At 43.3% G+C, this 14,453-nt stretch overlaps 1 protein-coding gene across 2 annotated transcripts in view; it reads right to left on the bottom strand.

The window, feature by feature from the left end:
• The window catches only part of atrnl1a (attractin-like 1a), a 79,397-nt gene that overhangs the window by 24,501 nt on the left and 40,443 nt on the right, over positions 1-14,453 (bottom strand). For both annotated transcript variants that reach the window (XM_086092468.1, XM_086092469.1), the window contains 5 exons: positions 11,867-11,961; positions 11,692-11,770; positions 10,048-10,205; positions 4,352-4,413; positions 2,106-2,184 (listed from right to left, as the gene is read on the bottom strand). In XM_086092468.1, the coding sequence (XP_085948594.1) occupies positions 2,106-2,184; positions 4,352-4,413; positions 10,048-10,205; positions 11,692-11,770; positions 11,867-11,961 (473 nt within the window). The remainder of the gene's footprint in view (positions 1-2,105; positions 2,185-4,351; positions 4,414-10,047; positions 10,206-11,691; positions 11,771-11,866; positions 11,962-14,453) is intronic.

Here is a 14,453-nt window from a genome sequence, read left to right as displayed (position 1 = left end):
GAGGGTCAGACATACAGTCCTTGTTGGTCGGTGCCTTTTGAACAATTCTGTGTGAAAGGGGGTCGCTGAAAGTACTTTTGAAGGCTTTTAACTTGTGGTAGACTTTCTTTACCGATGCCTTTCACACGGAACAGAAATCTGAACAAAATTCTGCTTTTGTTTCTGGCAGTGAAAGCTGCCTTCGAAAGGCTGTGTGAAAGGGGGTACGGACGATTGGGAGGATTTGGATTTGGAAAGCTGCATGTTTGGCGGAGGGACGAGCGTAAGCTCGTTTTTCTGTGCGAACGCCGCGCGGCTCACTTGTCACCAGTGGTTCCGCTCGGACTCCCTCGCCGCCGCCAGGTGAGCGCCGTCGCCGTCCCGGCCGCGCATCAACTTGACGTTTGTTTTGGAGGCGAGTCCGGCGAGCGCTGCCGCCACCAGGCCACTTTAAGCGAGCGGGACAGGCGGCGGGAAAGCGATGCGGCGCAAGCAAGGACATCTCCCTGCAGACACGCGCTGGCGCGATACCCTTTTGTGTTGTTCCCGTCTCGTCCCGTCTCGTCTCGTCCCGTCCGCTTACAATTCTTGCCCCGGGCGGCCCCGTCTGCGCTAATATATCTTCCTCTTCTTCATCTTCCTCTTCCTCCGTCTCTTGGTGCTTTGTGCCGCCGCCGCCGCCGCCGCCGCCGCCGCCGTCCTCTGCTCAAGGTTGTCAACGTGATGGATGCGCCGGCGAGCCGACGCTCGTATTGGATGATTGATATCGGAACGCGACACAAATTTCATCTCAAATGAGAGCCAACGCAAGCGCAAAGTTAATCGAATCGACTTTCTGCCAATCCTCAAAATGATTACAATTCATCGATTTATTGGTTGCAACAGATTTTGGTTCATTTCGATCGTCGGTTTCGTGACGTTGTTTGACTGAATTTCAGCCTCTCAACTCATTTTGCTGCTTTTATTTTGGGAAAACAATGATCAACATTTTTCAACAAACATTTTTCAATGAATCAAAATCGATTCATGGCAAAGAAGAAGTCACATTTATATTCGGAAGAAAAAAGGTTACTTGCAGCTGTGGTACGAAGAAATGAACGATTGTTACGCAATTTCAGCCTGAATTTGCTGTTCTTCCGCAGGAATCTAATATTTATGAATATCTAATATTCAAAAGTATTTCTTAGGATTTTGTACAGAAGCCATAAACACACGAACACAAAGAAAATTGTTACTTTTTTTTTTTTTCCATTGCATGGAACAAACATGCACTTTTGTTCTCAAAACTCTTTTACAGGATTTTTACAGCTCGTCGATGTTTTTGGGGGAATATGACGCTGCACATTTGAGTTTGCTCTTGACCTTATTGCGAAGGATTTTGCGCAAGAAGAATCACCTTTCAGCCTGTGACGCATTCGCATTCAGCCAATTGACTGCCAGCGTGCGTGCGTGCGTGCGCGCGTGCGCGCGTGCGTGCGTGCGTGCGTGCGTGCGTGCACGCCACTTCATTCCACTCCATTTAGCATCACTTGATGGGCCTTAATTGGTTCATGAGGGGCGCTAATTAAGGGGAACGGCCTTGTTTACCGTCTCAGTGACGCTCGTGAAGGATTTTTTCCCCGGTCGGTCACCGGCTCACCCTTCACGCCTTGGAAGGGGGTGCGCCGATTGGCACGCACACTTGGCATGGAGGACACAGCTCCACTCGTTGATAATTCATACAAACGGATCTTTTTCTGCCTTTTGTTGATATTATTTGAAGTGACATTAGATAAGGAATACGATCAAATGATCAAGATGGGGATGTATATATATATTAGGGGTGCGATGATAAACAAAAATTCTCATTTCGTCAAGAACTGAAAATGTTTTTTCTTCGTTTTTTTATGACATCAGTTTGTTCAAATGTGCGTCTTTGTGGACTAGCATAACAAGTGCGTAGCATAATGACATGAGCTGCGTCGCTTGATTGTGACATCATAACCAACACTTGAATCTGGAAAAGTATTCGACCCAAACGCTCTCTCAGTACCGTGTCGTCGTACATTGTTTCAAAAGTCCAAAATCATTAGAAAGCAAGCGTCTTCTTTTCTCATGTGTGAGTTCAACTTAAGCGTGCGTCGTACCTCTCTCCGCCGCGAGGCCCAAAACGTCTGCTTGACTTTCCAAACCACGGCGGCGACCAGCAGCAGAGACAGGAAGCAGCTGAGGGGACAACCACAATCAATCAATCAAACAATCAAAGCCTTCTGTTTGCTCTAGCATAAAAATTTAAATACAATTTTAAAAAACGTATAAATACGTCTTTTGGGACCCTGACGATATGTACGTATTTACACGTTTTTGGGAGCGAATGAGTATTTAATGGCCTGACATCCCTAACACCGCGCTTCGCTTTTGTAGCAAATTGACCTCCATCAATTTGCAGATGGATCCATGAATTTAGATCAATCCAAGTGTTCTCGCGGCGTCGGGAGGAAATCCACAAGATGGCGCGGCAGCTGGAGACGAACGCCACCAAAAGGCCGTGCGCTAAAACAATCAACAAGTCCGTCGCGCACGCACATTCGAACGTCTGCGGGCCAAAGCCAAGTTGGCAAACAAAGCCGGTCTCTCAAGAAGAACATCTGACGATGACGAGGGAGCGGCTGAGAAACTGCTGAGGCGGCGGCGCTCCAACAATACGCCTCTTCATCGCCCCGCGCGCGTGTGCGTGTGCGCACGCACGCGCGCAGGTTGAAAAGGCTACAAGTGGTGTAATGAGCGTGACATTTGGCGAGGAGGCTGCAGCTTCGGCCTCTTCGCCGGCCGCTCGACCTCATCAAACCCGCAGAAGGAAAAAAAGGAAGACGGAAAAAAGAAAAAGCGGCCAGCGAGTGGATGTGCGGCAGAAAGTTGCACAGAGCAAACACTGGAATGCAGCATACAAGCGCTTCTGGCAAACGGCAAAGCGACTGACACGCTTGCTCTCCTGCCTGCCGGTCACATAAAAGCAATTTGAGATGCAACAATGAATTATCCGATGAATCGAGCGCTATTTGTATCGTTTTCAGACCTTTACGGCTTCAAATTGTTCAAATGGCAGCCGCTCAACGACACGCTTGCATTTTGGTTGTCCTTGATGAAAACAGACGGATTCGCTTTTTGTTTCCCAAAATTAGACATTTGCAAACATCTGGTTTTAATTTGGCAAACAATGATTTTTGCCGATTTTCAGATGGATTTTATGGAGCAAATGAGTAAATAATCAATCAATGTAAATTTGTGCTTTTTCTGCACCGCCAATTTGAAATCATGTCCTACGTAAAAAAATGATTTTTTTAATCCAACTCATCGAAATCCATTAATGATTAATGATCATTAATATAATCGTTATTTACAGCCTGACATAAATAATGATGACAAGTATTTCAGAACGGGCGGTGAACCACATGCTGCTTCACCAAGTCTAAAAGATTGGAAGACTTTTGTCATATTAGCACGGTTCAATGTGATGCCTTCATTGGCAGTAAACTGACACACACGCACACACAAACACAGTCCCCTACTGATGACATCATCACGCTTAGCTTGCCTAAAGGTCGCTGATGTCTGTCGGCGGGCCTTCGGCACATAGCAGTTAGCCGCCTCTCATTGCTGCGCACGCACGCACGCACGCACGCACGCACGCACGCACGCACGCACGCACGCACGCACGCACGCACGCACGCACGCACGCACGGCGCTGTTGAGTGTCAACATGTCGCCCGAGGACAGCAGACGTCCTCGGGCGCTCGTTAGTCAGCCGTCCGTCCGCTTCCAATAATGCGACGGATTCAATTTGGAGTCTCGCACAAAGCAAATGTATGAGATTTGCTCAAAAATCAAAGACGATTTCCTGACAAAATTGTTTTCATGCATACGAAATGTAATTGAAACTCTTGACAAGCCAAACGTGTATTTCTGTAAATAGCAAAGACCTTTTTGAGTCTTTGACAAACTTTTAGACAATTGACCCCCAAAAGCGAAACATTTTGAATAAATCCAAGTTGTCGGTGTTACTGAATACAAGTTGACAGATTTTTTTTTTTTTCAGCGACAATTTGAGTCTTCAAAAAATCCTTTTCACAAGCAAAGACAAGTTTGAGTTCTGAACGTCACGCTTGCGTCTTCGCACACATCAGAGGCAACAATTTCAAACGTCTGACAAACCAAAGGTAACAATTGGTCGTAAACGTCAAACATATTTTCGTCTTGAACCAACTGAATGTACGTTTTTAAATCTGAAATGCAATTTACCGGCCGAACGTCAAAACTTTGTATTGCTGTTGAAAAAAAATCATGATCGTAAAAAAAGACGTTATGGATGATGACAATCAAGACAAGCGGGTACCTGAAGAAGGTGACGAAAAACTGCACCAGGTCCATGAAGCTGTTGTGCTGAGAGAAAGCAATCTAGTAGAAAACAAGGACAGAAATGTTGGCTTTGAGATAAGATCAATGCAAACCGTAATCAAATTTACAGATGTCAAATAATAAAAAAGCAAAAAGCAGCAAGCGTCGTCTTCCTGGTTAATTCCTCACAAATCTTTGAAACCGTAGCCCCTGAAGCCAGTTTCCCTGACCAACAAGACATTTGGTGGACGTGTCTATCATGAGCAGACCCACAAAAAAGTCTCTTGAAGCCACGCCTGAAAATGCACAGGAAGTCAGCCATGTTGGTTCGAAATGGTCATTTTCGGCCTAAAAAGACAAACAAATGTGATTGCAGCAACTGGTGGCCCGAAATTGTGAAAATCTGCATTTTTGTGGTATGCCTGAGGGAAATTTGATGATCCGCTGTAAAAAATGTCTCTTGAAGCCGTGACTGAAAGAACACAGGAAGTCAGCCATGTTAAGGCCATTTCCAGAACAAAATTGTTCTGAAGATTTGGTTTGATTTCTACAAGCAAATTGTTACAACAACAGCGCAATGTGAAAATGCGATCTGCGACATTTGATGACTTCCCACAAAAGTGAAACGAGTCGCCGACGAAGCTCTCGGATTGACTGATTGGAAAGCTCGGCGTTGTGCAAGCGAACAAGATGCATGACGCTGAAAACGGCGAGAATATCTTTGGTGTGAATTGAGCCCGGGGAGACGCTAAATGGCCTTAATAGCTGCAGAATAAGAGTTTTGTCTCCAGAGACAAAAAGGCGGGAGGAATGGATGAGAACGCGCTTAAGAGGTTTAGCGGCAAGCGGGTCAAAACGTCTCGACGCAGGTGAAGGAAAGATGCTTTTTTTGCTCCGCGGGGACGCAGCATTAATACGAGCGTCAGCGAGGGGAAGAAAAAAAAGAGAGAGAGAAAGAAAGAAAAGCTGGCGGGGCCGCTGGCGTCCGATGCGGCGCTTTACGTCACGCTGACAATCGGATGCATTATTAGAAAAAAAAAGAAACATTTTCACACGTTGCTTACAACATTTGGACAGTAAAACTTCCCAAAAGCGCCGTCGTCATCGTTTGACTTTACGAGCGCCGTCGATCATGCCGCTTAGGCCACACCCACTTCCTTCCTTCCCTCCACTCGCACTGCAGCGCTTCTGGGCGTACGCCGCCGTCTCGGAAGACGACGTCAGCGGCCTGAAGACCAGCTGGAGGCCTGATGACAATTCCTGGAGACTGCCGGGAGAATTTACTGTATTTTTGTTTGACTTTTATTTTGGCTTCTTTTTTTTTTTTAACTCTGCTGTCTGCAACCTGGTCAACGTTGCAACTGACAATCTTTTCTCAATTACCCGACATGGAATAAAAATAAAATAAAAATAAAAATGCTGAATTATTTTATTGCTTGCTGAGATTTAACTGCCAAAACGTCACAGCTCCTTTTTGTTAGCATGTTAGCCGTTGTCACAGTGAAGAGAGTCTTTATTTTGCTCCTCAAAGTCTCCCGTTTCGGCGAGAAAGTGAGAAGCGGCGCTAAGGAATACTTTCAAAAGTGACTTTTAGTCATTCGCAGGTAATAAATTGTAAACGCTGTTTTTGACCTGCGGAGTAAATCCATCCCGTCAACATTAGTCAAAGGATTGTGTAGCAGATAAACGCTAACATGAGATTAATGTCGGCGCCGTAAGTCAGCGTGACAACGCGGCGGCGGCGATGGCGGCGGCGGCGGCGGCCGCTACTCACAACTTCTCAGCGGATGGGAAATACTTGACGCACACGCGCCGATGTAACGGCAATAAGTCATGTGGACGTTTGCTGGCGACTTCCTGCTGTTAAAACGTTGAAATCGCTTTCCCGGTGGATGAGCTGCATCAGCACGCCCGCCATTTAATCGCTTCCGCTTTTGCTTTAATCCAATCAAGGACACTTTGTCACCAGCGTGCGCGCGCGCGTGCGTGTGTGTGTGTGAGATATCTGATTAGCCGAGGATTCCTATCAAAGGACGGCAGGCGGGGAGGATAAATAAGCGCGCGGGCGGGCGGGAGGGAGGGAGGCCGCTAAATCAAATCAAGTGACCAATCACGCGGGGGGGCGTGTCTGGCGAGACGACTTTTAATCAGCACACACACCGACATGCGCGCAAACATAAATAGGAGAACAACTGACTCACTGACTGCCAGGATGCGATGATGATGATGATGATGATGATGATGATGATGATGAGGTCAAAACTCAAACCTGGCTGTCAGGTTTTCAACGCAGGAAGCAGAAAGGTGAAGCACGTTTGCGGCCAAAATTGTCATTTAACAAAAACAAAAAGGCCAACAAGGTACTTGAATCTCAAAAACAAAATCCAAAAGTCCAAAAGAAAATTCAAAGTGCAAATCAAAACACAGATCACGACCGTGGCGGACGATGACCAGCAGGGGTCAACGACCTTTTTGAAAGCGAGAGCTGCTTGTGCGAAGGGCGGCCGGTTTGATACACGTTTGTGAAATTAATTCAATGGATAATTAGGAAACATAAATGTCAATATGCAATGCTTTATTTCTAAATCTCGACCAGTATTTACATTTTCAAATGATTCCTTTTACACCATTCCTAGAAAATCACAATGTCCTATCAAATCTTGAGAAATCTGAAAATACATTTTGTCGCAGATGTGCATTTTTTTTTTCCTTTTGTCCTTTAAAATACTGTATTCACCGAATTATTTCATCGAAAGATTTATTTATGTCTCGATGCACATTACCCCCCCCCCCAAAAAAAAACCACGTGCATGCTATCATGCTCTCGATCAGTTGTCCCCCCCCTTTTTGCCCCACGGCGCGAGGTGACCATATCATATAACATTACAATACGTACATTTTAGTCGAGTCATTTTTACGTTAAAAACAAAACAACAAAAACTGTGAAGAATTGTCTTTTAATGCCGACCAGGAACTGAAGTGGAATTCCTCCTCGCGGTGGTCGGTGAGCGTAAACAAAGACGGCGCCAAAATAATCCCTCAATAAATATCACGGCTAAAACGCTGTAATTGCCGTCTTGCAGCGCCTCGTCCAGCAATTCAATCAAATATGTTTTGTTGGTTCTCTCGGCCGCGCTCGGTGCTCGGGGATCGGTGCTCGGGGATCGGTGCTCGGGGATCTCGCTCCAATGCCGATGATTGAAATCGTCAGCTTGTGAACTAACGACAACCTCCGCGTCAGAAAACGCCGACGTCGGTTTACTGCCCGAGAAAGCGCTTAAAAAAAAGGGTTGTCGATACGGTATAAAAACTCGTGATATTGTAACCGATCATCTCAAATGGGGAAGAAAAGCACACTTTTGTGTTTTTGTAGAAATTGGCTTGACAATTTAGCCTTCACTGATCCGAAAGGACGCGTTTTTGCAAAGATCAAATGCAACTTAGTGTTCAACAAAGCAAAAATGTCAAATGGAATTTGCTTTGCCTGAGATCAAAGACAAATTGGCCTTAAAGAAAACCAAACAAACGTCACATGTTTTATAACCTTAAAGATTTTTTGTGTGAAACTGAAGTCAATTTCCGCAAAGTCCATCTTGCAGATCAATTACGATTTGTTTGCCCATAAGTGATCAATATGTGGCAGACTTTTGCTTTCAATTCACTTCAATTGGCAACATTGAAATCAATAGAGTTGACCAACAAACGTTGAAGTCGAGGCAGCCATTTGTTTTCCTACGTTGCCTCGCTAGCGACAAGCTAGCGGATTAACGTCAAAGCTGTTGCCATAACTTTCCCTGACACGGCACCGGCGGCGTGTTCAGGTAACGGCGGCGTCACGTCGCCGAACAGAACTCGGCGGTGCAGTCGTGCGAGCGCGAACGAAGGCGCAAGGTCGGCGCCATGACACCGCTCATCAGCAAATCCCTTCCGGCACCGCGAGTCCGAACGTCCGCAACAACACCTCCGACGCTCTCCGGGCCCCGATGATGATGTCATCGCGCCGCCAGCCAAAACACTCACAGGTCACGTTAGTGTTTGCGTGTGAAAGCATTTACGCCTGGACGACTTTGAGAAGTTGCTGAAACGTGCAAATTAGCAACACATGCAACCTCTTTTCGCTCCATTTTTTTTCCCCCATCAAGATCCAATCTCATTTTCGGTCAGCAAGAAACAAAACCCAAAGTTGCCATTTTGGTAGCGATCAAAGGCCATTTCGTGCTCAACATTCGCGTTGGCTCAAATATCCGCGGCGAACCTGAAAAAAAGCATTTCAAGAAAAGCTCAAGGACGTTCGTTCTACCGAACTGACCGACATCTTCAACACACTTTTCAGTCAACGTCAGTCAAATGCAGAATACGCAAAGTGTTTTTGTGAAACGTGAATGCACAGAAACAGACCCACCACAAACCATCATCTTCATCATCATCATCATCATCATCATCACAATTCTTCCCATATAAGGGCTTGATGTCACGAACAATTCCCGGGACAATTTTTCATGCTGCTCTGTCGTCAGACGAAATGAGACGCGTCCAGCTTCTCGTGTTACGCCAGATCAAGCCAATGACACTAATTAGCAGATCTCCTTTCATGCGACAGCTAATAATATGGCAAAAGCGCGGGGGGGGGGGATGTTGGGGGGGGGGGGGGGGGGGCACTTCCAAAGAACAAATGAACCTTAATGCGTTTTTTTCAGATGCGCTGCAAGGAGCTAACGTTTCTGTAAGCGCTGAACGGATGATCGGCATGCAGGTCACATTGGTCGTCATATTTTCACATTTGCACGTGAGACAAACCACAATCTGGGTGTCCCAATACTTTTGTCCAAAATCTATTTTCTTTGAACGTGTCTGCCGGCAGTCCTCTCGGATTGAACGACGGGAGAGGAAAAATTCACACGTCGTTAAACGTGACCGCCACTTTGGCTGGGAGACGCTCGCGAGAAAGATGACATGTGATCAACATGTCATCAACATGGCTGCACATCTTCATCTCATTTGAGGTGACGTTCGGGTGGAAACTTGCGTGCCAAACCGCAACGTTTACACCAACGGCAATTTGCTGCATTCAAATAGCAACACCAAATGAATGGAGGAAATATTTTTTCTTAAAAATAAAAACAGATTCAATGAAATATAAAACATGATAAAACAAACAATATGAATAAATACAAATGTAAAAAAAAATAAAAAATTATCAAATAAACATTAACACGCATGCATAAACATGCAACAATTAAAATTAAAAAAAGGATTAAAATAAATGACAGAACAAAAAGTGAAAAAATGTGATGAAAAAATGAGTCAAAAAATAAAATTTCTTAAAATAAAAAATATTAGAACTAAAATAAAACATAGTAGTATGTAAAATATTTTATAAGTAAAAAAATAAAAAATAAAACACAGTCAAATAAAAATGTAAGTATATAAATAGAAAAAATAAATCAAATGAAAGTGAATTGATAAACTTAAAAGCACAATTAATTAACAATTAGAATTAGTATTGAATAAAATAAATGAGTGAATAAAAACATTGACAAATACAATATGATGAAATGAAATGATGAAAAATAATTTACAATCAAAATATGCCAATAATGATTTGCTTAAATCTACTTTTGTGTCATGTTTCATGTTCCGGCATTGACATTTCTGCTGCTGGGTCTGCTGAAGTTGACCGCGTTGTGGTCTTACCTGAATCTTGACGGGCCAGCTGAAGTTGGACAGGTAGATGTAGAAGGTGATGTTGGGACGCTCCTTGAAGTGGAAGGTGTCGCACGAGAAGCTGACCCGGTGCTCCTTAACGTTGTTTCTGGCCGTGACGGACATCTCCTCGCCCGAGATGCTCCCCGCTAACAAACACAAGCACAGAATTGAATTGTCTTCACACTTGAGAGGAACAAAATGGACAAAAACACCTGAAATACATTTTTATGGATACATGTTTTATGTTATACATTATAGGGGGGGAAAGAGAAAAAGAAAGGGTGGATAAACGGATGTTTTCCTTTGGCATGCAGGGCAGGTCTGCGCGACTCGCCATCTGCGCGAGTCTTGATATCAGCGATGACATCATAATGCAAACAAGCTGTCAAGTGGTCCGCAGCGAGCAAAGTGTTCTTTCCCGTCAAATGTTGCCGAGCGTTTCCCTGGCAACCGCTGCCGGTTTTCGCGCCACGTCGTAAAAGTGTCGACTGATTTCACATCGGCTTCCTGCCGCGTGATGGACGACGGCGCCGGCGCCAGCAATAAAATCCTCAAATACAAATCAAATATCGCGCACACCTGCCGCCGCTTAAAGGGCGGCTAATGTCGACGCGCTGGCTCGCTAGCGTTCGGGCAGCGTGAGAGCGTCCAGACTCTTATTTTTTTATTATTATTTTTTTTAAGAGCGTCCAGACTCTTATTTGAATTCAAAGCGACACAAAGAACGGATCGAGACAGCACAGGACGCAATTCCGACAGGTCGCCTCAGCTCAAATGTTCAGCACGCAACTGACAGACAAAAAATGATTATTTTTTCACAATAAAATAATTTAAAATGATCAATTGAAATAAGCATCAATATATTGAATAAGAGTATTTATTTGTAAAATAAAGAAAGCTTTAAAAATGACATTATGACAAATGAATAATAAAAAATGACAATTATGTTGATTAAAATTAGAGAGATCATGGAAATAAGAATCAATACAACATTTTCAATGAGTGAAACCATAATTAGTCAAATATGAGCAATTTTATGAAGAAAAAACAAATACAATGAACTTAGATTGAAATAATGGAATTGAAATAATGGACATTTTAATTGTACTAATGGAAATAATCACAATCACAATATTCTTAGAATAAATAATAATACTGTATAGTATTTTATATATAGCAAGTAATTAAAAATATATAACAATTATATAAAATATTTTTTTAAATACAAGTAATTTAAATAAAAACAAAAATATTTTAATTATTAAAATTTTATTAATGAAATAAGTCAAATAAAGCTTCAATTACTGAAATTGTTATTAAAATATGAACAGTTTTAATAAATGAAAGAAGCAAACTGTTTTAGATTAAAACATTACATTGAAATAATGGAAACCTAAATTATAATGATAAAAATAAAGGCATTAAAAATGAATTAGAATAAAAAGCGAAAATAAGAAAAATGGTAAATAGCTATCATTAAAATAATCAAAATAAAATCGATTTGACGACAAAAAATACAAACATATTGTCAAAATAATCAAAACTAATCTTGACCTAATGACATTAAAACAAAAAGCTTCTTTTTTTTTTTATGAATGCAATAAAATTGTGAGGAAAGAGACAGTAGAGCACCTGCGGAGCTTAAGGACCACGTGATGTTCAAGTTGAAGTTGTTGGAAGCGTTGATGGACATGTCCAAGTTCTTGTTGGCCTACGGAACACACACACACGTACACCGGTACACACACACGTACACACGTACACACACAGGTACACGCACGCAATATGACACTTTGCGCGTGCATACCTGTTCGGGCGTGGCCATAAAGTTGATGGCGGTGTAGTGTCGGTCGTCTTCCTGCAACAAGCTGAAGGTGAACTGGTAGTCGATCAACAGGTTGTCTGGACAACACGTGCACAAAGAGCAACCCGTTTAGGCGGCAACCGGAATCTCGTACCCTCTGAATTCCATCACGCTTTACCATCGAACGTTTATTTCAACATGATAAAAACAAACAAGCAAACAAACTCGCACACGAGTGACAGGAGTGGCAAATGCTTTTTTGTTTTATATTGAATGTGTAAAAAGGGGGCGGGATTAAACACGTTTTCTTCTTCCCACTCCTTTCATGTATTTTCTTTACGTTTTTGTTACCGATGTCAATTGGGATATGTTGCCTGAAATAAACACGTTCCGATGAAATGTTTACAAGATAGATATGTTGCCAGAGCCACCTCCCGCAGCCCATTTAGGCAGCAGCCTGACTATCTCTGAAATTGCACCAAGTCCTCCGAACATGGTGGCCTTGGCAACCCACTTAAGCAGCAAACTAATCAGGTTTGAAGCTCCTGTTCTCCTTGAATTCTATAATGTAGCAAAATCAAAGGACATATATGCCGCTATGACATTTTCTGCTGCAGCTTCTGCAACCCGTTTAGGCAGTGACCTGAATATATTCTACCCTATGAATTTTAAACTTTTTTTAACGATGAAATATTTGTCCTAACATGAAACCGTTGATGTCATTAGAGCCACATCACAAGATGTTATTTTATGCTTTCTGCAACCCGTTTAGGCAGCAACCTGAACATCTTGTGCCCGCTGAATTGCTTTTTTTTTGTGTGTCTTTTCTTATGATAACCCCCCCCCCCCCCCCCTAAAAAAATAAATAAAGACAAGACGTGTCTTTAGAATTACCGTGAAAACACGTCTTCCGCCTCATGGCGCGGACGTGTTGTACACTCCAGTAGTGAAGAACATCAAAGACAATATCTGCGCGCGGTCGCCGTCGGGCCCGGCTTGTTTATCCCGCAAGGTTCGTCAACGGAAAATTTTGCGGCAAACTTTGTGTGTTTGCCACCTGCGTGTACGACAAACACACCAAAACTAAAACACGTGTCGCCGCACATTCCACGGCTGTTGGCAACCAGCGCGTCGGCTGAGTTTAAAAGTTCATCTCGGCTAATTGCAATTCCCCGCGGAGACGCGCCACCGACGCATCCGCTCGCGCGCGCCCGACGAGGCGGCGTCACGCGCGGTGTCACTAACGGTATCAAGCAAAGCCAGCAGACGCGCACCCGCCACTCGCCGGGGTTCACAGATGCGTGACGCCATTAGCATAATAGCGACATGAGCACCTGGAGAAACCCGACGAGTCGCCCTAACCCGACGTTTGGACGGGGGACACAAATCCAAAGCAGGTGTGAACTCAGCTGCACTGTCAACCTGTCAGAAAGTGGAAGTCTGCTTCCACTTAACGCTGCCTTTGGCAACAGCGCACTGAAAGGCACACAAACCCGCAGCCCAGCAACTGACTGACTAACTAACTGATCAACTGACTCAACTAACAAACCGTCCACCTGCTTGGCTTCCAAACGAAACATCAAACTAAAAGATTTACTGAGTCCGCAAAAAAAAAAAAAACACCAACTTGCTTCCCTAACACTTTTACAATTAACTACCTAAATAACCAAATAACCAAGTAACTAGATGGGTAGACTTCTCCCTACTCCCTTTCAGACAAGCAGTATGTTGTTTCATTTTGTGATATTGATTTTTTTCACTTCTTGTTTTTAAAACTGCCCGTTCAAAATAAACTTGAATCAAATCAAATCAAGCAAAGTGATCCAAGCTATGAACTTCGTAGCTGACTGAACTTCAAAACAACCATCCAGCTATGTACCTTTTTAACTAGCCAACTATTCCAACAATCGACAGACTGATTGAAATATCCAAGCAATAAACCGACTGTTGATTGATCTCTTTACGTCTGTCACTTTACCTACAGGCCAACCCTAACCCCAACTTTACTAACAAATGAACCAACCCATCTCATTGCCTACCCAACTAACCAACTGACGCGACAATCAATTAACTAAGCAACCCACTAACTTATTGGCTGACTGACTGAATTTGCCAATCAACCAACCAAGCTACCTTCTTCACTAACCAATGATCCATATAACCCTCTACATGACCAGTCAACCATCGACTTACCTGCCTACCCAAACAAATACCTATCTGACTAATTGTCTGTCTGACTAAACTAACCAACCAACCAACAAACCATTCACTTACCTACCAAGTACCCAACCAATTAATTGATCAATTTGACTGACTGAACCAACCAAACAACCATCCATGTACATACTTACCTACCTACCTACCAAAACAATCACTTAATCTGACTAAACTCAGCAACCAAATAATAAATTGACTGAATGATGACTGACCAGTGAACAAACCTACCTAACCAACCAACCGACTATTGTACCTATTTAACCAACCATGTAATTGACCAACTAATGGATTAACTAATCAACCAAACAATGAATCAACTAAATGTTTAAACAAACTAAACTAAACTAAATGATTAACTCGTCCTGTGGTTTTT

This window comes from Leptonotus elevatus, chromosome 13 (genome assembly GCF_054856555.1).
Source record: "Leptonotus elevatus isolate MCC_2025b chromosome 13, RoL_Lele_1.0, whole genome shotgun sequence".
NCBI classification, from domain to species: Eukaryota; Metazoa; Chordata; class Actinopteri; order Syngnathiformes; family Syngnathidae; genus Leptonotus; species Leptonotus elevatus.
This window is presented reverse-complemented; position numbering and strand designations above follow the sequence as displayed.